The sequence below is a fragment of the Nerophis ophidion genome, linkage group LG12 (assembly GCF_033978795.1).
Source record: "Nerophis ophidion isolate RoL-2023_Sa linkage group LG12, RoL_Noph_v1.0, whole genome shotgun sequence".
Lineage (NCBI taxonomy): Eukaryota > Metazoa > Chordata > Actinopteri > Syngnathiformes > Syngnathidae > Nerophis > Nerophis ophidion.
In genome coordinates this window covers 14,660,811-14,687,039 of record NC_084622.1, presented here as the reverse complement: position 1 = coordinate 14,687,039, position 26,229 = coordinate 14,660,811, and the positions used below count along the sequence as shown (strand labels likewise).

The window sequence follows — 26,229 nt, the reverse complement described above, 5'->3', positions numbered from 1 at the left end:
CGCCAGCGCCCCCCGCAACCCCACAAGGGAATAAGCGGTAGAAAATGGATGGATGGATGGGTTTTATATTTTGAACTTTTTTTTTAACACTGTGATTACATGTGGAATTATTCATTACTTATCGTGTTAGGCAATGTCAGCTCAGATTTATCCGAGAGCCAGATGCAGTCATCAAAAGAGCTACATCTGGCTCTAGAGCCATAGGTTCCCTACCCCTGTTCTATACATTTATAATTACAGATAAAGACCACAGAGGACATTCACGGACTATTGGTGACTCCATGAAAACTGAACCACGACCCATTTCAGTTCCTGATCTTAAGTTATGGAAGACACTGACTACGGCCCGAGGCAAACAATTATATTACAGTAAATAATCTAGATCAGGGGCCCCCGCTTCATAGCACGCCCTAATACTTATTATCTGGGTGACTGCCGGCAGTCATTCTAGAAAATAATAGCGACTCCTATTGTCTTCTTCGCTTTATGACACGGGTCTAAAATGACTCTTTGAATGGCAAAGGATACCGTTCCCAGAACCATGTATATCAAATATTTCCGGATGGTTCAACCGCCACCCGCCCGAATCTAATTAAAATCTATTTTTTCGTCATGTCACCCGCCCGACCCGCGGTTTATCCTCGGACTCCGCGGATGAGACCGCAAACCTGTAGTTACTAGTGTTTTAGTGAGATTATATGGTCGTACCTGTACAACCTGAAGGTCGGCCCCGCACCTTTCTTCAGCAGGAGTCAACGGGCGGTCGCGATGCCCATCCCTGCCCTTCGCACGGGACCCTTTTCGAAACACGATCTTTCGAAAAGATCGCTGCATAATACACTGTACTTTGTGTGTGTGGTCCAATCCAACCGTGTTCGCTTGACTGCTCTATTCCATCGTAAAACTTCACCGTCATCTTTCGGGAATGTAAACAATGAAACACCAGCTGTGTTTGTGTTGCTAAAGGCGGCCGCAGTACACCGCTTCACACCTACAGCTTTCTTCTTTGACGTCTCCATTATTCATTGAAGAAATTGCAAAAGATTCAGCAACACAGATGTCCAGAATACTGTGGAATTATGCGATGAAAAGAGACGCTTTGAATGGTGCTTGAACAAAATGTCCTCTACAATGCGTGACGTCACGCGCACGCGTCATCATACCGCCACGTTTTAGCATGATACTTCCGCGCAAAATTTTAAATTGCAATTTAGTAAACTAAACCGGCCGTATTGGCAGGTGTTGCAATGTTAATATTTCATCATTGATATATAAACTATCAGACTGCGTGGTCGGTAGTAGTGGGTTTCAGTAGGCCTTTAAACATCGCTATTTTGGCAGCGATCTTTTTCTTTCTTTTTCTCAATCTGCCTCACACACAGTATAGTGCCTGTGTCAGAGTTGCCACTGACAGTTTGTTAGTGTTTTAGTTTTTCCTCTGTGTGTTTAGTATTTCCTGTCCTTAGTTCATGTCTAGTGCTCTTATTTTGTTTCAGCTTCCTGTTTGTCTCCCTGTGTCCTGTTTTTACTCAGCTGCGGCTGATTGGCATCTGGTCACACCTGATGTCAATCGGCCAGCTCCTATTTTACCTGCTTTGTTCCTCCAGTCAGGGCCGGATCATTGTATTGTATTGCATTGTCGTTGCCACATGTCACTCTTGTCGTGCTACCTGTCGTGTCATTTTGTTACAGCTACTACCTGTCATGCTACACTTTGTCCTGGTCGTCGTAGCGGTAAGCTGTTTCTGTTAGCATTGGTTATTTCCAGTTTTTCTGTTTGCTATCCACAAGCTTCCATGCTAAAGTTCCTTTTTGTTTTTGTAGCTCCCAGTGCTAGCTCCCTTAGTTTGTTATTCCGCCCACGTGCGTGCTTTTTGTTTGTTCTTGTTCTATTATTTATATTAAATCATGTCTTCTTATCCAATGTCTGCCTCCATCTCTGCATCATGGGGTTCGACAACAAATAACCCTGAGAGCCTGGCTTCTTTCGGAAATATGGAACGGAATGGAACTTGGTTTTCATTGCACTTCGAAATTTCAACAATGTTTTGATGTGTCCCCTCTAGGAAGTCCTACGAGTTTGAGGACCTCCTCCAGTCGTCCGCCGAAGGCTGCAGGGTGGACTGGTACGCTCAGTCCCGCCTGGGCCTGACACGCACTTTATCGGAAGAGAACGTCTACGAGGACATAATAGGTAAACGAGTTAGTATGAAGTGCATTTCCCAGTTGATTGTGTGGGACTCAGAGGGGGTGAAGAAGTGTTTGCTTTTCATTTAGAGCCATGCACTTTTATTAAAATGACACCATGCCAAGACCCGACCTACATTCCTGCCTTATTGCCTGCGCTTATACCAACCCCACCTGGAGCTTGTTCATATCATGGTGGGATTGTATTGACACATAATGGCTTTAATGCGTCTTCATGCAATTACTACAATGAAATGAGTTGGGAAATTGTGTTAGATGTAAATATAAACGGAATACAATGATTTGCTAATCCTTTTCAACCCATATTCAGTTGAATATGCTACAAAGACAACTTGTTTGATGTTCAAACTGATAAACATTTTTTTTGTGCAAATAATCATTAACTTTAGAAGTTGATGCCAGCAAAACGTGACAAAGAAGTTGGGAAAGGTGGCAATAAATACTGATAAAGTTGAGGAATGCTCATCAAACACTTATTTGGAACATCCCACAGGTGTGCAGGCTAATTGGGAACAGGTGGGTGCCATGATTGGGTATAAAAATATCTTCCCAAAAAATACTCAGTCTTTCACAAGAAAGGATGGGGCGAGGTACACCCCTTTGTCCACAACTGCGTGAGCAAATAGTCAAACAATTTAAGAACAACGTTTCTGAAAGTGCAATTGCAAGAAATTTAGGGATTTCAACATCTATGGTCCATAATATCATCAAAAGGTTTAGAGAATCTGGAGAAATCACTCCACGTAAGCGGCATGGCCGGAAACCAACATTGAATAACCGTGACCTTCGATTACTCAGACGGCACTGTATCAAAAACCGACATCAATCTCTAAAGGATATCACCACATGGGTTTAGGAACACTTCAGAAAACCACTGTCACTTATTACAGTTGGTCGCTACATCTGTAAGTGCAAGTTAAAGCTCTACTATGCAAAGCGAAAGCCATTTATCAACAACATCCAGAAACGCCGCCGGCTTCTCTGGACCTGAGATCATCTAAAATGGACTGATGAAAATTGGAAATGTGTTGTGTGGTCTGACGAGTCCACATTTCAATTTGTTTTTGGAAATATTCGACATTGTGTCATCCGGACCAAAGGGGAAGCAAACCATCCAGACTGTTATCGACGCAAAGTTAAAAAGCAAGACAATGCCAAGCCACATTCAGCATGTGTTACAACAGCGTGGCTTTGTAAAAAAAAGAGTGCGGGCACTTTCCTGGCCCGCCTGCAGTCCAGACCTGTCTCCCATGGAAAATGTGTGGCACATTATGAAGCGTAAAATACGACAGCGGAGACTCCGGACTGTTGAACGACTGAAGCTCTACATAAAACAAGAATGGGAAAGTATTCCACTTTCAATGTTTCAAAAATGAGTTTGATTGTTGTTAAAAGAAAAGGTGATGTAACACAGTGGTGAACATGCCCTTTCCCAACTACTTTGGCATGTGTTGCAGCCATAAAATTCTAAGTAATTATTTGCAAAAAAAATCAAATAAAATTTTAGGAGTTAGAACATCAAATATCTTGTCTTTGTAGTGCATTCAACTGAATATGGGTTGAAAATGATTTGCAAATCATTGTATTCTATTTATATTTAAATCTAACACAATTTCCCAACTCATATGGAAACGGGGTTTGTAGATATAAGAGATACAAGACAATGATATGAGAGATACAAGACTAGATATAAGAGATACAAGACTAGATATCAGAGATACAAGACAAGATATGTGGGATAAAAGACTAGATATAATAGCTGCAAGACTAGATATGAGAGGTACAAGACTAGATATGAGAGATCCAAGACTAGATATGAAAGATACAAGACTAGATATAAGAGATACAAGACTAGATATAAGAGGTACAAAACTAGATGTGAGGGATACAAGACTAGATATAAGAGATACAAGACTAGATATAAGAGGTACAAAACTAGATGTGAGGGATACAAGACTAGATATAAGAGATACAAGACTAGATATGAAAGATACAAGACTAAATATAAGAGATGCAAGACTAGATATAAGATATACAAGACTAGATATAAGAGGTACAAGACTAGATATAAGAGATGCAAGACTATATATAAGAGGTACAAACCTAGATATAAGAGATCCAAGACTAGATATGAGAGATACACGCTTAGATATGAAAGATACAAGACTAGATATAAGAGATACAAGACCAGATGTAAGAGATTCAAGACCAGATGTAAGAGATTCAAGACTAGATATAAGAGGTACAAGACTAGATATAAGAGATGCAAGACTAGATATAAGAGGTACACGACTAGATATAAGAGGTACAAGACTAGATATAAGAGATCCAAGACTAGATATGAGAGATACACGATTAGATATGAGAGGTACAAAACTAGATATGAGAGATCCAAGACTAGATACGAAAGATACAAGACTAGATAAAAGAGATACAAAGACTAGACATAAGAGGTACAAGACTAGATATGAGAGATACAAGACTAGATATAACAGATACAAGACTAGATATAAGAGATACAAGACTAGATATAAGAGATACAAAACTAGATATGAAAGATACAAGACTAGATATAAGAGATACAAGACTAGATATGAGAGATACAAGACTAGATATAAGAGATACAAGACTAGATATAAGAGGTACAAGACTAGATATAAGAGATACAAGACTAGATATAAGAGATACAAGACTAGATATGAGAGATACAAGACTAGATATAAGAGATACAAGACTAGATATAAGAGATACAAGACTAGATATAAGAGGTACAATACTAGATATAAGAGATACAAGACCAGATATGAGAGATACAAGACTAGATATGAGGGATACAAGAATAGATACAAGAGATATAAGAGGTACAAGACTAGATATAAGAGGTACAAGACTAGATATAAGAGATACAAGACTAAATATAAGAGGTACAAGACTAGATATAAGAGATACAAGACAAGATATAAGAGGTACAAGATGAGACGCAAGCAGCACTGAAAGTGCAAGGCTTACAGGACTGGCTCACGACTGCAAAATAAAGAAAGGATGATGTGCATGCATGACATTTGCCAGCAGGAAGATTTTAGGAATGACATCATTGTTGTTTAAGGCTTCTTGGATGACATCACTGCCACATCATTTCCTGTCTGTCATCTTGCTCCTTTTAAACGTCTCCTTGCCTGAACACAAGTCTAATATTATGTTGGGTTCAAAAATGAAGAAGTCCTAAGTCCCATGTTGGTGTTTGATGTGTGATCCAGTGTGCTATTAGGGTCATTAAATATGAGGTGCGATGAGAAGAAGAAGGAAAATAGTCCTTGGCAGCGCCAGCACGAAAGCTTGATGCTCAGCGTTGCCACATTGAGCTGAGTCAGCACGCCGCTATGTCTGCTCGCTCTTTGCACATCTGGATTAGGAATTTTCTGACTGATAATGGAACTTTTTGTCATGCTCTTTGGTAATCGAGGTCTTTCTGCTTTCTTTGAAGACCCCCCGTGCAAGGAGAATCCTTATGAAGACATAGAGCTGGAGAGAAGCTGCCTGAGTCGCAAATGTGTCTCCTCTTCGCCAATCCCTGACACTCCACCTAAGGTGCAATGTCGGCTTGCGTACATTCACAGCACATCCCTCTCTAACGCGTTCATTGTCTTCCGTCACGTCCTTAAAGCTCTGCACCAAGCCAGGCTTCTTCAGACAAAACTCAGAGCGACGGAGCTACAAGGTCCTGGAATTAAGGAGAAGCAACAGGGAGGCCGGCCTGACCTCGCCGTCTCGCATCAGTCCTCCGTCCACCCCCAGCAGCCCCGATGACACACCCTGTCTCTCTGGAGACCCGTACAACCGGCGGCGGAAGAAAATCCCAAAGGTCGGACTCAAGGCACCAGACTGAAGCATAGCTACCTGGTGGAGATGCGCGGATATGCAATTATATCATCCGCATCCGCATCACCAAAGTCGTCTTCCACCCGCCGTTCACCCGAACCAACATTTTATCAGGACCGTACCCGCCCGCCAACCGCCCGCTGATAAACATCAGAGGTTGTCCGCCTTTAATACTCACAGAGCTATTTAAATTTGCAACACAGATTAATGATGACAATGGGAGCCGCTAACGTTCCCGCGGCTATCCAATAACGTTCAACCTGATGACAAGAATGTGGGAGTGCTGTTAAGCCATTGCCTTTGACGCCTTCAACATGTACGAACCGATTGTTAGTCCGGCAACATGTTGTGTGCAGCTTCCGCAATTACACGTTCAAGATTGAAAGGCATACTGGGTGATACAGAGTACACTGATGGTTGTGATATAAACAACTTTAACACTTACTAATATGCGCCACGCTGTGAAGCCACACCCAACAAGATTGACAAACACATTTCGGGAGAACATCCTCACAGTAACACAACATAAACGCAACACAACAAATACCCATAATCCTTTGTGTTCGGGACAATTCCTGAATATATTTTACACCCCCGCGCCCCCAACCCCGCCTACCTTACCGACACACGGAAGGGTGGGGGGGTGGGGCTGCTAGGGGGGTGTATAAAATAGTCAGGAAGTGTCATGAATACAAAGGATTATGGGTGTTTGTTGTGTTGTGTTTATGTTGTGTTACCGTGAGGATGTTCTCCTGAAATGTGTTTGTCGTTCTTAATTGGTGTGGCTTCACAGCGTGGTGCATATTACTAAGAGTGTTAAAATTGTTTATATCACAACCATTAGTATACTCTGTGTCACCCAGTATGCCTTGCAGTCGTGTGCGTGTTGCCTCGGAAGCCACACACAACATGATGCTGCACTAACAAGCAGATCGTACATGTTGTAGTAGGCGACAAAGCCAATGGCTTCATAGCACGCCCTAATACTTATTTTCTGGGTGACTACCGGCAGTCATTAGCGTCTACTATTGTATTCTTCACTTTATGACACGGGTCTTGAATAGCACTTTGAATGGCAAAGGATACCGATCGCAGACACATGCATATCAAATATTTCCGGGTATTTTCAACCGCCACCCGCCCGAATGTAATTAAAATCAATTTTTTCGTCATGTCAACCGCCCGACCCGCGGTTTATCCGCGGACTCCGCGGATGAGACCGCAAACCGCGCATCTCTACTACCTGAGCTAAAGTGCTAACATTACAGCCACCTTTTCAGTGGCCTTGTGGTTAGAGTGTCCACCCTGAGATGGGTAGGTTGTGAGTTCAAACCAGACTTGCCAACCTTGAGACCTCCGATTTCGTGGTCGGGGGCGTGGTTAAGAGGGGAGGAGTATATTTACAGCTGTTGTGTGCGGAGTTGTGCACTGCACTTTCTAAAGTAGATGTTATTGTCACATATGCATGATTATTAGTAGATCGCACAGTACACTACATATTCCGTACAATTGACCACTAAATACGTTTTTCAACTTGTTTAAGTCGGGGTCCACGTTAATCAATTCTACACAAGTTCATCATCATAGTTTATACATTGAATTATTTACAATCCGGGGGGGGGGGGAATGAGGAGTTTTGGTTGATATCAGTACTTCAGTCATCAACAATTGCATCAACAGAGAAATGGACATAGAAACAGTGTAGGTCTTACTTAGTAGGATATGTACCACGAGCAGAGAACATAGTGAGATCACATAGCATAAGAACAAATATATACATTAGGTTATTTACAATCCGGGGAGATGGGATGTAAATGGAGGAGGGTATTAGTAAAGGGTTGAAGTTGCCTGGAGTTGTTGTGGTGCATGTACAGTAGATGGCAGTATTGTCCTGTTTAAGAGTGTCACATGCTGTTCACGGCAGACGAACTGCCTTACGGATGGTAGACGTGAATGTGACTGCTGTTGTTGTGTGTTGTTACCGCGCTGAGAGGACGTTAATGAAACTGCCTAACAATAAACCCACATAAGAAACCAAGAACTCGCCCTCGATCATTCTACGGTTATAACGTCATTGGGCAGACACGCTCTCAGACACGTCACTCAGGTCCTCATGGAGTTGGAGGGGGCGTGGCCTCCATCTCCACCTGAATTTCGGGAGAAAATTTGTCCCGGTAGGTTTTCGGTAGAGGCGCTGAATTTCGGGAGTCTCCCGGAAAATCCGGGAGGGTTGGCAAGTATGGTTCAAACCCCGGCCGAGTCATACCAAAGACTATAAAAATGGGAGCCATTACCTCTCCGCTTGCCACTCAGCATCAAGGCTTGGAATTGGGGGTTAAATCACAAAAAAAATGATTCCCATGCGCAGCACCGCTGCTGCTCACTGCTCCCCTCACCTCCCAGGGGGTGAACGAGGGTGATGGGTCAAATGCAGAGGACAAATTTCACCACACTTAGTCTGTGTGTGCTACTATCATTGCTACTTTAACTTTTTAACAGCAACATTGGGCTAAGTTGGCCCATTCCAATGCTTCTCCTGTTGCCACACAAACTCTCCACTGAAACCATAAATAGTATAATTTGCCTATAAAATTGTTGTAAGTACACCTCTGCATAGTATTTTATGCTTATTAACATGAAAAACACCAGTCTTTCGTCATCTCAACGTAGTCACAGTGAAGGCAAGCGCTACATAAGCTTGGTCATAGCCCCACTATTTAAGAAGGACTGGTCTATTCACTGATACTTACAGGGTTTGGTTAGGGAAGGGGTCACCAACCTTTTTGAAACCAAGAGCTACTTCTTGGGTACTGATTAATGCGAAGGGCTACCAGTTTGATACACACTTTAAAAAATTGCCAGAAATAGCCAATTTGCTTAATTTACCTTTAATAAATAAATCTATAAATATAGAAAAATGGGTATTTCTGTCCGTCATTCCATCATACATGGTTTTTTCCTTTTACGGAATGTTTTTTGTAGAGAATAAATGATGAAAAAAACACTTAATTGAACGGTTTAAAAGAGGAGAAAACAGGAAAAAAATGTATTACATTTTGAAACACAGTTTATCTTCAATTTCGACTCTTTAAAATTCAATATTCAACCGAGAAAAACTAGCTAATTCGCATCTTTTTGAAAAAATTAAAAAAATTATTTATGGAACATCATTAGTAATTTTTCCTGATTAAGATTAATTTTTGAATTTTGATGACGTGTTTTAAATAGGTTGAAATCCAATCTGCATTTTTTTTTTTAGAATATATAACAAATTGGACCAAGCTATATTTCTAAAAAAGACAAATCATTATTTCTTCTAGATTTTTCAGAACAAAAATTTAAAAAGAAATCCTAAAGAATTTGAAATAAGTATTACATTTGATTCTAAAGATTTTCTAGATTTGCCAGAATATTTTTTTTAAATTTTAATCATAATAAGTTTGAAGAAATATTTCACAAATATTCTTCGTTGAAAAAGAAGAAGCTAAAATGAAGAATTTATTGTTCTTTACAATAAAAAATAAATAACTTTATTTGAACATTGATTTAAATTGTCAGGATAGAAGAGGAAGGAATTTTAAAAGGTAAAAAGGTATTTGTGTTTAAAAATCCTAAAATCATTTTTAAGGTTGTATTTTTTCTCTAAAATTGTCTTTCTGAAAGTTATAAGAAGCAAAGTAAGAAAATAAATGAATTTATTCAAACAAGTGAAGACCAAGTCTTTAAAATATTTTCTTGGAGTTTTGCCTCTGTTAGAATTAAAAATGTCGAGCAAAGCGAGACCAGCTTGCTAGTAATTAAATAAAATTTAAAAAATAGAGGCAGCTCACTGGTAAGTGCTGCTATTTGAGCTATTTTTAGAACAGGCCAGCGGGCTACTCATCTGGTCCTTACGGGCGACCTGGTGCCCGCGGGCCCCGCTTTGGTGACCCCTGGGTTAGGGTTAGAGAGTTAGGGTTAAAGGGTTAGGTTTGAGTTCGGGGGTTAGGGTTAAGGGGTTAGATTTGGGTTAACCCTAACCCTAAATCCCAATCCCAACCACAATCCTGACCCTAACCATCAGTCATCTACCCTGCCTGTAGATGACGGATGGATGGCTGGCAGGATTCTGGGCTTTATTTTCAGATGTGTAACAAAGCCTGTTTTTTCCACCTTCACTGTTCAAAAGTCATTTAAAAGTACTTTAGGGACCTGAAAGTATCTTAAAGTTGTCCTTCTTTCCTTGATCCAGATGGTGTTGAAGATCAATGGCGTCTTTGAGGCTCGTAGAGGCAAAAAGCGCATGAAGAAGGTGTCGCAGTCCACCGAGTCAAGCTCGGGGAGAGGTGAGGGATGAAGTTTTTGACATCCATTTGAGATATTCTGTAAAAAGTCATCTCATGTTTTGTTGTATTGCAGTCACAGATGAGAACAGCGAGTCCGAAAGCGACACAGAGGAGAAACTAAAAGGTGAGCGGCACCTAACTGACAAATGTAAACAAAATCTGGACATTTTTTGTATCAAGTGTGTGTTTTTTTTGCTTTCCTTTAGCTCATAGCCAAATGCTAGTGTCGGTCCAGTCCATGCTGAGGCAGACGGGGAGATACCGGACTTTGGAGAGAGATGTAATGGAGTTGCAGGAGAGAAAACTCTTTGAGTATTTCATCGTGGTGGCCCTTCACAAGACCAAAGCTGGAGTTCCGTACCTGCCGGAAGTCACGCAACAGTTCCCTCTCAAGGTAAATAATGGACAGTATAATTGGCTGAAAATAACAAAACACAAAATCACTATTGGCGGAAGCAGAGACAAAAAACTTGGACATGGAAGGAGTTTGGCGAAAGCCATGGAAAAAGACTACTGGACGATCAACCACCTCAGGAGGGGGAAGCAGTGCACTGTCAACACCGTGTATGGTGGAGATGGTCCGATGCTGACCTCCACTGAGGACCTTGGGGATTAGTGGAGGGAATACTCCGAAGACCTGAACAATCCCACCTACACGTCTTCCAATTAGTGCCTGGGGAATCTGTGGTGGACTCTCCTATTTCTGGGGCTGAGGTTGCCGAGGTAGTTAAGAAGCCCATAGGTGGCAAGGCGTTGGAGGTGGATGAGATTCGCCTAAAGTTCCTTAAGGCTCTGGATGCTGTGGGGCTGTCTTGGTTGACAAGATTCTGCAGCATCGCGTTGAGGTCGGAGGCAGTGCCTCTGGATTGGGTGGTGGTTTTTCTCTCTTTGAGAAGGGGAACCAGAGGGTGTGTTCCGACTATCGTGGGATCACACTCCTCAGCCTTCCCGGTAAGGTCTATTCAGGTGTACTGGAGAGGAGGCTATGCCGGATAGTCGAACCTCGGATTCAGGAGGAACCGTGTGGTTTTTGTCCCTGTCGTGGAACTGTGAACCAGTTCTATACTCTGCGCAGGGTCCTTGAGGGTGCATGGGAGTTTGCCCAACCAGTCTACATGTGCATTGTGGACTTGGAGAAGGCCTTTGACCGAGTCCCTCGGGAAGTCTTGTGGGCAGTGCTTAGAGAGTACGGAGTATTGGACTGTCTGATTATTGTGGTCCGCTCCCTGCATGATCGGATTAGTCAGTTGGATCCGTTTCCAGTGACAATTGGATTCCGCCAAGGCTGCCCTTTGTCACCCATTCTGTTCATAATGTTGAGAGGATCTGGTTTGGTGGCTGCAGTTAGGTCTCCGCTTTTTGCAGATAATGTGGTCTTGAGGGCTTTATCTGGCCAGGATCTTCATCTCTCGCTAGATCGGTTCGCAGCTGCGACATATTTGCTGTAACTAAAATAAGAAAAACAAATGGCAGTTTGTATTTTATAATGAGGGGATCTGTCCATTGCTGGCTTATTGAGATGATGCAGGGGGGCTGTGACGCACGTTTTGATCAGCAAAATATTCAAATATTTTAGAAGGTCACAAAATACTCCAAAATAACAGCGCTTACAGTTATATTAACTACAAACCCTGTTTCCATGTGAGTTGGGAAATTGTGTTAGATGTAAATATAAACGGAATACAATGATTTGCAAATCATTTTCAACCCATATTCAGTTGAATGCACTACAAAGACAAGATTTTTGATGTTCAAACTCATAAACTTTATTTTTTTTTTTTGCAAATAATAAATAACGTAGAATTTCATGGCTGCAACACGTGCCAAAGTAGTTGGGAAAGGGCATGTTCACCACTGTGTTACATCACCTTTTCTTTTAACAACACTCAATAAACGTTTGGGAACTGAGAAAACTAATTGTTGAAGCTTTGAAAGTGGAATTCTTTCCCATTCTTGTTTTAAGTAGAGCTTCAGTCGTTCAACCGCTGTCGTATTTTACGCTTCATAATACGCCACACATTTTCGAATATTTCCAAAAACAATTTGAAATGTGGACTCGTCAGACCAAAGAACACCTTTCCACTTTGCATCAGTGCATCTTAGATGATCTCGGGCCCAGAGAAGCCGGCGGCGTTTTTGGATGTTGTTGATAAATGGCTTTCGCTTTGCATAGTAGAGCTTTAACTTGCACTTACAGATGTAGCGACCAACTGTATTTAGTGACAGTGGTTTTCTGAAGTGTTCCTTAGCCCATGCAGTGATATCCTTTACAGATTGATGTCGGTTTTTGATACAGTGTCGTCTGAGGGATCGATGGTCACGGTCATTCAATGTTGGTTTCTGGCCATGCCGCTTACGTGGAGTGATTTCTCCAGATTCTCTGAACCTTTTGCTGATATTATGGACCGTAGATGTTGAAATCCCTAAAATTCTTGCAATTGCACTTTGAGAAACGTTGTTCTTAAACTGTTTGACTATTTGCTCACGCAGTTGTGCACAAAGGGGTGTACCTCGCCCCATCTTCTCTTGTGAAAGACTGAGCATTTTTTGGGAAGCTGTTTTTATACCCAATCCTGGCACCCACCTGTTCCCAATTAACCTGCACACCTGTGGGATGTTCCAAATAAGTGTTTGATGAGCATTCCTCAACTTTATCAGTATTTATTGCCACCTTGTGCTAGTTTACCACACCTGGTAGATATTTGTGTGTGGAGGGAAGAAGGAAATTGTACATTTGAAATCCCAGCTAACCTTAACCTCTAATCTGCACGACCAGCAAAACTGCTTATCAAAAGAAAAAAAAGAAAAAGATTGGCCTTACAAGAAAATGTAATCATAACGTTCTCTTCTTTTCCATCCAGCTTGAAAGGAGCTTCAAGTTCATGCGAGAGACGGAGGACCAGCTCAAGGTCATCCCTCAGTTCTGCTTCCCCGACGCCAAAGACTGGGCGCCTGTGGACAACTTCCCCAGGTGGGTAACAACAGGGAGGGTTTACCTGCTCTTCCCAGGTGGGTAAGAACAAGGAGGGTTTACCAGCTCTTCCCCAGGTGGGTAACAACAGGGAGGGTTTACCTGCTCTTCCCCAGGTGGGTAACAACAGGGAGGGTTTACCTGCTCTTCCCCAGTTGGGTAACAACAAGGAGGGTTTACATGCTCTTCCCCAGGTGAGTAACAACAGGGAGGGTTTACCTGCTCTTCCCCAGGTGGGTAACAACAGGGAGGGTTTACCTGCTCTTCCCCAGGTGGGTAACAACAAGGAGGGTTTACCAGCTCTTCCCCAGGTGGGTAACAACAGGGAGGGTTTACCTGCTCTTCCCCAGGTGGGTAACAACAGGGAGGGTTTACCTGCTCTTCCTCAGGTGGGTAACAACAAGGAGGGTTTACCAGCTCTTCCCCAGGTGGGTAACAACAGGGAGGGTTTACCTGCTCTTCCCCAGTTGGGTAACAACAAGGAGGGTTTACATGCTCTTCCCCAGGTGAGTAACAACAGGGAGGGTTTACCTGCTCTTCCCCAGGTGGGTAACAACAGGGAGGGTTTACCTGCTCTTCCCCAGGTGGGTAACAACAGGGAGGGTTTACCTGCTCTTCCCCAGGTGGGTAACAACAAGGAGGGTTTACATGCTCTTCCCCAGGTGAGTAACAACAGGGAGGGTTTACCTGCTCTTCCCCAGGTGGGTAACAACAGGGAGGGTTTACCTGCTCTTCCCCAGGTGGGTAACAACCGGGAGGGTTTACCTGCTCTTCCTCAGGTGGGTAACAAGAGGGAGGGTTTACCTGCTCTTCCCCAGGTGGGTAACAACAAGGAGGTTTACCAGCTCTTCCCCAGGTGGGTAACAACAAGGAGGGTTTACCAGCTCTTCCCCAGGTGGGTAACAACAGGGAGGGTTTACCTGCTCTTCCCCAGGTGGGTAAGAACAAGGAGGGTTTACCTGCTCTTCCCCAGGTGGGTAAAAACAAGGAGGGTTTACCTGCTCTTCCCCAGGTGGGTAACAACAGGGAAGGTTTACCTGCTCTTCCCCAGGTGGGTAAAAACAAGGAGGGTTTACCTGCTCTTCCCCAGGTGGGTAACAACAGGGAGGGTTTACCTGCTCTTCCCCAGTTGGGTAACAACAAGGAGGGTTTACATGCTCTTCCCCAGGTGAGTAACAACAGGGAGGGTTTACTTGCTCTTCCCCAGGTGAGTAACAACAGGGAGGGTTTACCTGCTCTTCCCCAGGTGGGTAACAACAGGGAGGGTTTACCTGCTCTTCCCCAGGTGGGTAACAACCGGGAGGGTTTACCTGCTCTTCCCCAGGTGGGTAACAAGAGGGAGGGTTTACCTGCTCTTCCCCAGGTGGGTAACAACAAGGAGGTTTACCAGCTCTTCCCCAGGTGGGTAACAACAAGGAGGGTTTACCAGCTCTTCCCCAGGTGGGTAACAACAGGGAGGGTTTACCTGCTCTTCCCCAGGTGGGTAAGAACAAGGAGGGTTTACCTGCTCTTCCCCAGGTGGGTAAAAACAAGGAGGGTTTACCTGCTCTTCCCCAGGTGGGTAACAACAGGGAAGGTTTACCTGCTCTTCCCCAGGTGGGTAAAAACAAGGAGGGTTTACCTGCTCTTCCCCAGGTGGGTAACAACAGGGAAGGTTTACCTGCTCTTCCCCAGGTGGGTAACAACAGGGAGGGTTTACCTGCTCTTGAAAGTGTGCGTTTGTCTGGCTAGAACTTTTAAATGGATTTGATTTATATAGCGCTTTTCTAGACACTCAAAGAGCTTCAGAAGGCATCTTTCATTAAAACCCGGTGGTGGTGGTAAGCTACATTTGTAGCGACAGCTGCTCTGGGGTAGACTGGCAGAAGCGAGGCTGCCAGTTTGCGCCTACCGCCCCTCCGACTACCACCTATGATTCATCATTCATTCACCAGTGTTAGCGGCACGAGGGGCAAGGGTGAAGTGTCCTGCCCAAGGACACAACGGCAGCCATTTGGATGTCAAGAGAGCAAACCTGCAACCCTCAAGTTTCTGGCACGGCTGCTCTACCCACCACGCTTTGTTAGACAAGATAATAGACTGTTTGACAATATAGTTTACATACCAAATGTTCATGTATTACAAGTAATAAGAAAAAGTAAATGCCGGACTTACCTATCAAGGAGGAAATGAGCAAGTTTGGGGTCAGATGAAAAAATCTTCAATGGTCTCCATCTTTCAAAGGCATCCCCGATACAAATCCTGGTTTTGTCCCTGACTTTGTCATGATAAGTTGAGAATGGAAACTTTCACATGGACTAAGAAGGTCTGACATGTTTAGTAACTTTACCAGTGGCAGTAGCCAGACCAAGATGGCAACCTGGATGTGACACACTCACAGACTTTCTCATTGGTCAAACGGTGGAGGGCGGGGCATCATCAAAATGAAAACAATAACAAGATTTCGGGGCTGTAAATCTAATTTTGAAATGATCATATGAACTACTGTTATCACTTCTAGAGGTATTGGACAAGAAGATGATGTATTAATGACCTGACAATAATCCATATGGCTCCTTTAAATCATTTATAAACGACTGTGTTTTTTCTGACTTAACCTTTGCCACAAGAACACATCAACAAGCTTCTTCATAGATGTGTAATACAACTCCTGCTAGTTTGTTATATAGTTATTACATAGCTCAATGTACATTAATGAACGTATACAAATGTAAATGTGCCAGATTGTAGTGAAGTGCTAATTTCTATCCGCAGTCCCTGGCAGGTTGACGCATACTTGCCAACCGTCCCGGATTTTACGGGAGACTCCCGAAATTCAGTGCCTCTCCCGAAAACCTCCCGGGACAAATTTTCTCCCGAAAATCTCCCGATATTCAGGCGGAGCTGGAGGCCAAGCCCCCTCCAGCTCCATTCGGACCTGAGTGAGGACAGCCTGTTTTCACGTCCGTTTTCCCACAATATAAACTGTGACGTTATAACTGTAGAATGATCGAGGGCGAGTTTTTGGTTTCTTATGTGGATTTATTGTTAGGCAGTTTCATTAACGTCCTCCCAGCGCGGTAACAACACACAACAACAGCAGTCACGTTTTCGTCTACCGTAAAGCAGTTCGTCTGCTGTAAACAGCAATGTTGCGACACTCTTAAACAGGACAATACTGCCATCTACTGTACATGCATGTGTGACAATAACATCTACGGCAGGGGTCACCAACCTTTTTGAAACCAAGAGCTACTTCTTGGGTACTGATTGATGCGAAGGGCTACCAGTTTGATACACATTTAAATAAATTGCCAGAAATAGCCAATTTGCTCAATTTACCTTCAACTCTATGTTATTATTCATAATTAATGATATTTATCTTTGTGGAAACACTGATTATCTTAATGATTTCTCACAATAAATATATATTTCTGATGTCATGTTTTAAATAGGTTAAAATCCAATCTGCACTTTTCTAGCTGTAAATATACTCCTCCCCTCTTAACCACGCCCCACCCCACCCACCACCCCCGCACCTCCCAAAATCGGAGGTCTCAAGGTTGGCAAGTATGGTTTGACGTATATCAACAGGGTCCATAAATGTTCAGTTAGGCAGCACCAAAATCGGACATAAACACAACAATAAAATACGCAGACTTAGATATAATAATAACACCAATACAATAAAATGGAGACCCGTTCAAAGAGCAGGTTGCTGCATGACCTCAGCTCAGGACAAATGAAGAATAAAGTCACCCTAGTGGTTAACGTGAGAAGTGGTATAATGCTAAAGTGCTCATTTGTTTCATGTAACAATTGTGCTGAGGTAAGAAAATACACATCCTTCTTGACCTAGTAAGGTAAAGTTCAAGTGCTGCTGTTTTTGCACCAGTAGTTAACATTACACATGTCTTAACACCTCACACAAAAACTTACAAACCCCGTTTCCATATGAGTTGGGAAATTGTGTTAGATGTAAATATAAAAGGAATACAATGATTTGCAAATCCTTTTCAACCCATATTCAGTTGAAAATGCTACAAAGACAACATATTTGATGTTCAAACTGATAAACATTTTTTTTTTGCAAATAATCAATAACTTTAGAATTTGATGCCTGCAACACGTGACAAAGAAGTTGGGAAAGGTGGCAATAAATACTGATAAAGTTGAGGGATGCTCATCAAACCCTTATTTGAAACATCCCACAGGTGTGCAGGCTAATTGGGAACAGGTGGGTGCCATGATTGGGTATAAAAGCAGCTTCCATGAAATGCTAAGTAATTCACAAACAAGGATGGGGCGAGGGTCACCACTTTGTAAGCAAATTGTCGAACAGTTTTAGAACAACATTTCTCAACGAGCTATTGCAAGGAATTTCGGGATTTTACCATCTACGGTCCGTAAAATCATCAAAAGGTTCAGAGACTCTGGAGAAATCACTGCATGTAAGCGATGATATTACGGACCTTTGAGCCCTCAGGCGGTACTGCATCAAAAACCGACATCAGTGTGTAAAGGATATCACCACATGGGCTCAGTAACACTTCATAAAACCACTGTCAGTAACTACAGTTGGTGTCTACATTTGTAAGTGCAAGTTAAAACTCTACTATGCAAAGCTAAAACCTATTAATCAACAACACCCTGAAACGCAGGCCGGCTTGGCTGGGCTCAAGCTCACCTAAGATGGACTGATGCAAAGTGGAAAGGTGTTCTGTGGTCTGACAAGTCCACATTTCAATTTATATTTGGAAACAGAGGACGTGGTGTCCTCCAGAACAAAGAGGAAAATAACCATCCGGATTGTTATAGGCGCAAAGTTCAAAAGCCAGCATCTGTGATGGTATGGGGGTGTATTAGTGGCCAAGGCATGGGTAACTTACACATCTGTAAAGGCACCATTAGTGCTGAATGGTCCATACAGGTTTTGGAGCAACATATGTTGTCATCCAAGCAACGTTATCATGGACGCCCCTGCTTATTTCAGCAAGACAATGCCAAGGTACATGTTCCAACAGTGTGGTTTCGTAGTAAAAGAGTCTGGGTGGTTTCCTAGCCCGCCTGCAGTCCAGACCTGTCTCCCATCGAAAATGTGTGGCGCATTATGAAGCGTAAAATACGACAGCGGACTGTTGAACGACTGAAGCTCTACATAAAACAAGAATAGGAAAGAATTCCACTTTCAAAGCTTCAACAATTAGTTTCCTCAGTTCCCAAACGTTTATTGAGTGTTGTTAGAAGAAAATGTGATGTAACACAGTGGTGAACATGCCCTTTCCCAACTACTTTGGCACGTGTTGCAGCCATGAAATTCTAAGTTAATTATTATTTGCAAAAAAAAATAAAGTTTGTCAGCTTGAACATCAAATATGTTGTCTTTGTAGCATATTCAACTGAATATGGGTTGAAAAGGATTTGCAAATCATTGTATTCTGTTTACATTTACATCTAACACAATTTCCCAACTCATATGGAAACGGGGTTTGTATTTTCCATGCACTGATCTTTGCTGCCTCACATTCAAGCGGTCGGGGACCCATGACATAAATAAGGTTGGGTACCCCTGATGTAAATTAGGGGTTCCACTGTGTCAAGCGCTTTGAGTCTCTTGTGAACACGCGCTATATAAATAAAATCCACTCCATTTGTCCTATCTCTCCAGTGAGACCTTTTCTTTTGTGCTGACCGGAGAGGATGGAAGTCGGCGATTTGGCTACTGCAGGCGTTTACTGGTACTTTTTTATTTCAATAAATACCAAATGTATTTTCTCCTGTTTGCACCTTGGCTCTGACGCACTGGCCACATTTCAACTTCACATCTCTTTCTGCTTGCCCACAGCCCAGCGGTAAAGGCCGGAGGCTCCCGGAGGTCTACTGCATCGTCAGCCGCTTGGGCTGCTTCGACCTCTTCTCCAAGGTACAACTTCCAATAAAAGTCAAAAGCAGTAAATGCAGCCTTATGCCGCACCTATAAGTGCTTGTGGCCACAGTAGATGCAGCCTCATGCACCTATAAGTGCTTGTGGCCACAGTATACGCAGCCTCATGCCGCACCTATAAGTGCTTGTGGCCACAGTAGATGCAGCCTCATGCACCTATAAGTGCTTGTGGCCACAGTAGATGCAGCCTCATGCACCTATAAGTGCTTGTGGCCACAGTAGATGCAGCCTCATGCACCTATAAGTGCTTGTGGCCACAGTATACGCAGCCTCATGCCGCACCTATAAGTGCTTGTGGCCACAGTAGATGCAGCCTCATGCACCTATAAGTGCTTGTGGCCACAGTAGATGCAGCCTCATGCCGCACCTATACGTGCTTGTGGCCACAGTAGAAGCAGCCTCATGCCGCACCTATAAGTGCTTGTGGCCACAGTAGACGCAGCCTCATGCCGCACCTATAAGTGCTTGTGGCCACAGTAGATGCAGCCTCATGCCGCACCTATAAGTGCTTGTGGCCACAGTAGATGCAGCCTCATGCCGCAACTATAAGTGCTTGTGGCCACAGTAGATGCAGCCTCATGCCGCACCTATAAGTGCTTGTGGCCACAGTAGACGCAGCCTCATGCCGCACCTATAAGTGCTTGTGGCCACAGTAGACGCAGCCTCATGCCGCACCTATAAGTGCTTGTGGCCACAGTAGATGCAGCCTCATGCACCTATAAGTGCTTGTGGCCACAGTAGATGCAGCCTCATGCCGCACCTATAAGTGCTTGTGGCCAGAGTAGATGCAGCCTCATGCCGCACCTATAAGTGCTTGTGGCCACAGTAGATGCAGCCTCATGCCGCACCTATAAGTGCTTGGGGGCACAGTGGATGCAGCCTCATGCCGCACCTATAAGTGCTTGTGGCCACAGTAGATGCAGCCTCATGCCGCACCTATAAGTGCTTGTAGCCACTGTAGATGCAGCCTCATGCCCCACCGTGCTTGTGGCCTCAGTAGATGCAGCCTTATGCCGCACCTATAAGTGCTTGTGGCCGCAGTAGATGCAGCCTCATGCCGCACCTATAAGTGCTTGTGGCCACAGTAGATGCAGCCTCATGCTGCACCTATAAGTGCTTGTGGCCACAGTAGATGCAGCCTCATGCCGTACTTATAAGTGCTTGTGGCCAAACTAGATGCAGCCTCATGCCGCACCGTGCTTGTGGCCACAGTAGATGCAGCCTCATGCCGCACCTATAAGTGCTTGTGGCCAAACTAGATGCAGCCTCATGCCGCACCGTGCTTGTGGCCACAGTAGATGCAGCCTCATGCCGCACCTATAAGTGCTTGTAGCCACGGTAGATGCAGCCTCATGCCGCACCGTGCTTGTGGCCACAGTAGATGCAGCCTTATGCCGCACCTATAAGTGCTTGTGGCTGCAGTAGATGCAGCCTAATGCCGCACCTATAAGTGCTTGTGGCCACAGTAGATGCAGCCTCATGCCGCACCTATAAGTGCTTGTTACCACAGTAGATGCAGCCTCATGCCGCAACTATAAGTGCTTGTGGCCGCAGTAGATGCAGCCTCATGCCGCACCTATAAGTGCTTGTGGCCACAGTAGATGCAGCCTCATGCCGCACCTATAAGTGCTTGTGGCCATAGTAGATGCAGCCTCATGCCGCACCTATAAGTGCTTGTGGCCACAGTAAATGCAGCCTCATGCCGCACCTATAAGTGCTTGTGGCCACAGTAGATGCAGCCTCATGCCGCACCTATAAGTGCTTGTTACCACAGTAGATGCAGCCTCATGCCGCAACTATAAGTGCTTGTGGCCACAGTAAATGCAGCCTCATGCCGCACCTATAAGTGCTTGTGGCCACAGTAGATGCAGCCTCATGCCGCACCTATAAGTGCTTGTTACCACAGTAGATGCAGCCTCATGCCGCAACTATAAGTGCTTGTGGCCACAGTAAATGCAGCCTCATGCCGCACCTATAAGTGCTTGTGGCCACAGTAGATGCAGCCTCATGCCGCACCTATAAGTGCTTGTGGCCACAGTAAATGCAGCCTCATGCCGCACCTATAAGTGCTTGTGGCCACAGTAGATGCAGCCTCATGCCGCACCTATAAGTGCTTGTTACCACAGTAGATGCAGCCTCATGCCGCAACTATAAGTGCTTGTGGCCACAGTAAATGCAGCCTCATGCCGCACCTATAAGTGCTTGTGGCCACAGTAGATGCAGCCTCATGCCGCACCTATAAGTGCTTGTTACCACAGTAGATGCAGCCTTATGCCGCACCTATAAGTGCCTTCATTATAACACTTATATAAGACTTTTAAGGTCAATTTGATAGTAGGCTAATATAGACACTTACATCATGTGTTCCCTTCATTATAATACTTATATTAGGCTTTTATTTTTTTGCGACTCTAGACCGATTTTAATTTTCTATTTTTGGTCCAATATGGTTCTTTCAACATTTTGGGTTGCCTACACGACTCAACCAAACGATTTCTGGTCACAGCGAAGAGAATGAAGTTCAATCTGCACAAGTTCTAGGACACTGCTAAATGTTTTGACTGTGCCACATGGAGTACAGCATCACTCGCTACAAACACTTGTATTATTTACAAACCCTGTTTCCATATGAGTTGGGAAATTGTGTTAGATGTAAATATAAACGGAATACAATGATTTGCAAATCATTTTCAACCCATATTCAGTTGAATATGCTACAAAGACAAGATATTTGATGTTCAAACTCATAAACTTAATTTTTTTCTGCAAATAATAATTAACTTAGAATTTCATGGCTGCAACACATGCCAAAGTAGTTGGGAAAGGGCATGTTCACCACTGTGTTACATCACCTTTTCTTTTAACAACACTCAATAAACGTTTGGGAACTGAGGAAACTAATTGTTGAAGCTTTGAAAGTGGAATTCTTTCCCATTCTTGTTTTATGTAGAGCTTCAATCGTTCAACAGTCTGGGGTTTCCGCTGTCGTATTTTATGCTTCATAATGCGCCACACATTTTCCATGGGAGACAGGTCTGGACTGCAGGCGGGCCAGGAAAGTATCCGCACTATTTTACAACAAAGCCATGCTGTTGTAACACTTGTTTTGCTGAAATAAGCAGGGGTATCCATGATAACGTTGCTTGGATGACAACATATGTTGCTCCAAAATCTTTATGGACCTTTCAGCCTTAATGGTGCCTTCACAGATGTGTAATTTACCCATACCTTGGGCACTAATACACCCCCATTCCATCACTGATGCTGGCTTTTGAACTTTGCGCCTATATCAATCCGGATGGTTATTTTCCTCTTTGTTCTGGAGGACACCACGTCCTCTGTTTCCAAATATAATTTGAAATGTGGACTCGTCAGACCACAGAACACTTTTCCACTTTGCATCAGTCCATCTTAGATGAGCTCAAGCCCAGCCCAGCTTCAGGATATTGTTGATAAATGGGATTGGCTTTGCATAGTAGAGTTTTAACTTGCACTTACAGATGTAGCGACCAACTGTAGTTACTGACAGTGGTTTTATGAAGTGTTCCTGAGCCCATGTGGTGATATCCTTTACACACTGATGTCGGTTTTTGATGCAGTACCGCCTGAGGGATCAAAAGTCCGTAATATCATCGCATACATGCAGTCATTTCATCAGATTCTCTGAACTTTTTGATGATTTTATAGACTGTAGATGGTAAAATCCCTAAATTCCTTGCAATAGCTCGTTGAGAAATGTTGTTCTAAAACTGTTCGACACTTTGCTTACAAAGTGGTGACCCTCGCCCCATCCTTGTTTGTGAATTACTTAGCATTTCATGGAAGTTGCTTTTATACCCAATCATGGCACCCACCTGTTCCCAATTAGTCTGCACACCTGTGGGATGTTCCATATAAGTGCTTGATGAGCATTTCTCAACTTTATCAGTATTTATTGCCACTTTTCCCAACTTTTTCGTCACGTGTTGCTGGCATCAAATTCTAAAGTTAATGATTATTTGCAACAACAAAAAATGTTTATCAGTTTGAACATCAAATATGTTGTCTTTGTAGCATATTCAACTGAATATGGGTTGAAAAGGATTTGCAAATCATTGAATTCCGTTTATATTTACATCTAACACAATTTCGCAACTCATATGGAAATGGGGTTTGTAATATGCGAAAGCTCTTTTTAAGTCCCTGACCTCTCCTTCACTGTACAATTTAGGTGACCTCAGAGACCTGCAGTCCTGGAGGTCAGTTGATGTGTGGTCACCCTTTCAGCCTCAGTTTGCTAAAATAAAGCCGAACTGTGCGCAGAAGATGAAGGATGCTTTGTTGACAGATCCTGGACGAGGTGGAGAAGAGACGAGCTATCTCGCCCGCCCTGGTGCAGCCTTTCATGAGAGGCATCATGGAAGCTCCTTTTCCTGCTCCAGGAAGGACCATCACCGTCAAGAACTTCCTGCCGGGCTCAGGAACAGAGGTAGAGAATCTCCAGGCGTCTCCCGCCCGGCCTTAAAGGGGAACATTATCACAATTTCAGAAGGGTTAAAACCAATAAAAATCAGTTCCCAGTGGCTTATTTTATTTTTCAAAGTTTTTTTCAAAATTTTACCCATCATGGAATATCCCGAAAAAAGGCTTTAAAGTGCCTGATTTTCGCTATCTTTAAATCCATCGTCCATTTTCCTGTGACGTCATTTAGTGATGCCAACATGGCGGATAGCACAGCAAGATATAGCGACATTAGCTCAGATTCACCGTCCTCGTTAGTATAGTGGACAGTATCTCCGCCTGTCACGAGGAAGACCGGGGTTCGATTCCCCGGCGGGGAGATCTTTGGGCTTCACGGTGGCAGAGGAGTTAGTGCGTCTGCCTCACAATACGAAGTTCCTGCAGTCCTGGGTTCAAATCCAGGCTCGGGATCTTCTTGTGTGGAGTTTGCATGTTCTCCCCGTGAATGCGTGGGTTCCCTCCGGGCACTCCGGCTTCCTCCCACTTCCAAAGACATGCACCTGGGGATAGGTTGATTGGCAACACTAAATTGGCCCTAGTGTTTGAATGTGAGTGTGAATGTTGTCTGTCTGTCTGTGTTGGCCCTGCGATGAGGTAGCGACTTGTCCAGGGTGTACCCCGCCTTCCGCCCGATTGTAGCTGAGATAGGCGCCAGCGCCCCCCGCGACCCCAAAAGGGAATAAGCGGTAGAAGATGGATAGCTCGGATTCAGACTCGGATTTCAGCAGCTTAAGCGATTCAACAGATTACGCATGTATTGAAACGGATGGTCGGAGTATGGAGGCAGATAGCAAAAACGAAATTGAAGAATAAACTGAAGCTATTGAGCGAATAGCTATTGACGCTATTCGGCCATGTCTGCCTTAGCATCGCCGATAAAATGTGCAGACCAAACAATCGGGACTTTCGCATCTTGTGACACCGGAGCAACTTAAATCCGTCGATTGGTAAGCGTTTGTTTGGCTCTAAATGTGGATGGAGGGAAAGGCTGGGTGCAAATATAGCTACAAATGTACATACAGCTAGCCTAAATAGCATGTTAGCATTGATTAGCTGGCAGTCATGCCGCAACCAAATATGTCTGATTAGCACATAAGTCAATAACATCAACAAAACTCACATTTGTGATTTCGTTGACTTTATCGCTGGAAATGCATCTGCAGGATATGCATACATCTCTGTGCCATGTCTGCCTTAGCATCGCTGGTAAAATGTGCAGACCAAACGATTGGGACTTTTGCATCTTGTGACACTGGAGCAAGTTAAATCCGTCGATTGGTAAGTGTTTGTTTGGCATTATATGTGGATGGAGGGAAAGGCTGGATGCAAATATAGCTACAAATGTACATACAGCTAGCCTAAATAGCATGTTAGCATCGATTAACTGATAGTCATGCCGCGACCAAATATGTCTGATTAGCACATAAGTCAATAACATCAACGAAACTCACCTTTGTGATTTCGTTGACTTTATCATTGGAAATGCATCTGCAGGATATTTATACATCTCTGTGCCATGTCTGCCTTAGCATCGCCAGTAAAATGTGCAGACCAAACGATCTGGACTTTCGCATCTTGTGACACTGGAGCAACTTAAATCAGTCGATTGGTAAGCGTTTGTTTGGCATTAAATGTGGATGGAGGGAAAGGCTGGATGCAAATATAGCTACAAATGTACATACAGCTTGCCTAAATAGCGTGTTAGCATCGATTAGCTGGCAGTCATGCCGCGACCAAATATGTCTGATTAGCACATAAGTCAATAACATCAACAAAATTCACCTTTGTGATTTCGTTGACTTTATCGTTGGAAATCCATCTGCAGGATATTTATACATCTCTGTGCCATGTGAAGTGTGAAGTGAATTATATTTATATAGTGCTTTTTCTCTAGTGACTCAAAGCGCTTTACATAGTGATACCCAATATCTAAGTTACATTTAAACCAGTGTGGGTGGCACTGGGAGCAGGTGGGTAAAGTGTCTTGCCCAAGGACACAACGGCAGTGACTAGGATGGCAGAAGCGGGAATCGAACCTGAAACCCTCAAGTTGCTGGCACGGCCACTCTACCAACCGAGCTATGCCGCTAGCCTAAATAGCATGTTAGCATCGATTAGCTGGCAGTCATGCCGCGACCAAATATGTCTGATTAGCACATAAGTCAATTCAATCAACAAAACTCACCTTTTATGATTTCGTTGACTTTATCGTTGGAAATGCATCTGCAGGATATCCATACATCTCTGTGCCACGTCTGCCTTAGCAACGCCGGTAAAATGTACGGACCAAACGATCGGGACTTTCGCATCTTGTGACACCGGAGCAACTTAAATCCGTCGATTGGTAAGTGTTTGTTTGGCATTAAATGTGGGTGATCGTGTTGTTACACCCTCCGACAACACACAGACGAGGCATGATGTCT

At 43.7% G+C, this 26,229-nt stretch overlaps 1 protein-coding gene across 5 annotated transcripts in view; it reads left to right on the top strand.

Moving 5' to 3' along the window:
* The window catches only part of si:dkey-82f1.1 (DENN domain-containing protein 2A), a 120,794-nt gene that overhangs the window by 79,853 nt on the left and 14,712 nt on the right, over window positions 1-26,229 (top strand). For all 5 annotated transcript variants that reach the window (XM_061916868.1, XM_061916869.1, XM_061916870.1 and 2 more), the window contains 10 exons: window positions 2,067-2,194; window positions 5,693-5,796; window positions 5,873-6,070; window positions 10,319-10,412; window positions 10,486-10,536; window positions 10,619-10,806; window positions 13,274-13,383; window positions 19,031-19,100; window positions 19,208-19,285; window positions 23,634-23,774. In XM_061916868.1, coding sequence (XP_061772852.1) covers window positions 2,067-2,194; window positions 5,693-5,796; window positions 5,873-6,070; window positions 10,319-10,412; window positions 10,486-10,536; window positions 10,619-10,806; window positions 13,274-13,383; window positions 19,031-19,100; window positions 19,208-19,285; window positions 23,634-23,774 — 1,162 coding nt within the window. The remainder of the gene's footprint in view (window positions 1-2,066; window positions 2,195-5,692; window positions 5,797-5,872; window positions 6,071-10,318; window positions 10,413-10,485; window positions 10,537-10,618; window positions 10,807-13,273; window positions 13,384-19,030; window positions 19,101-19,207; window positions 19,286-23,633; window positions 23,775-26,229) is intronic.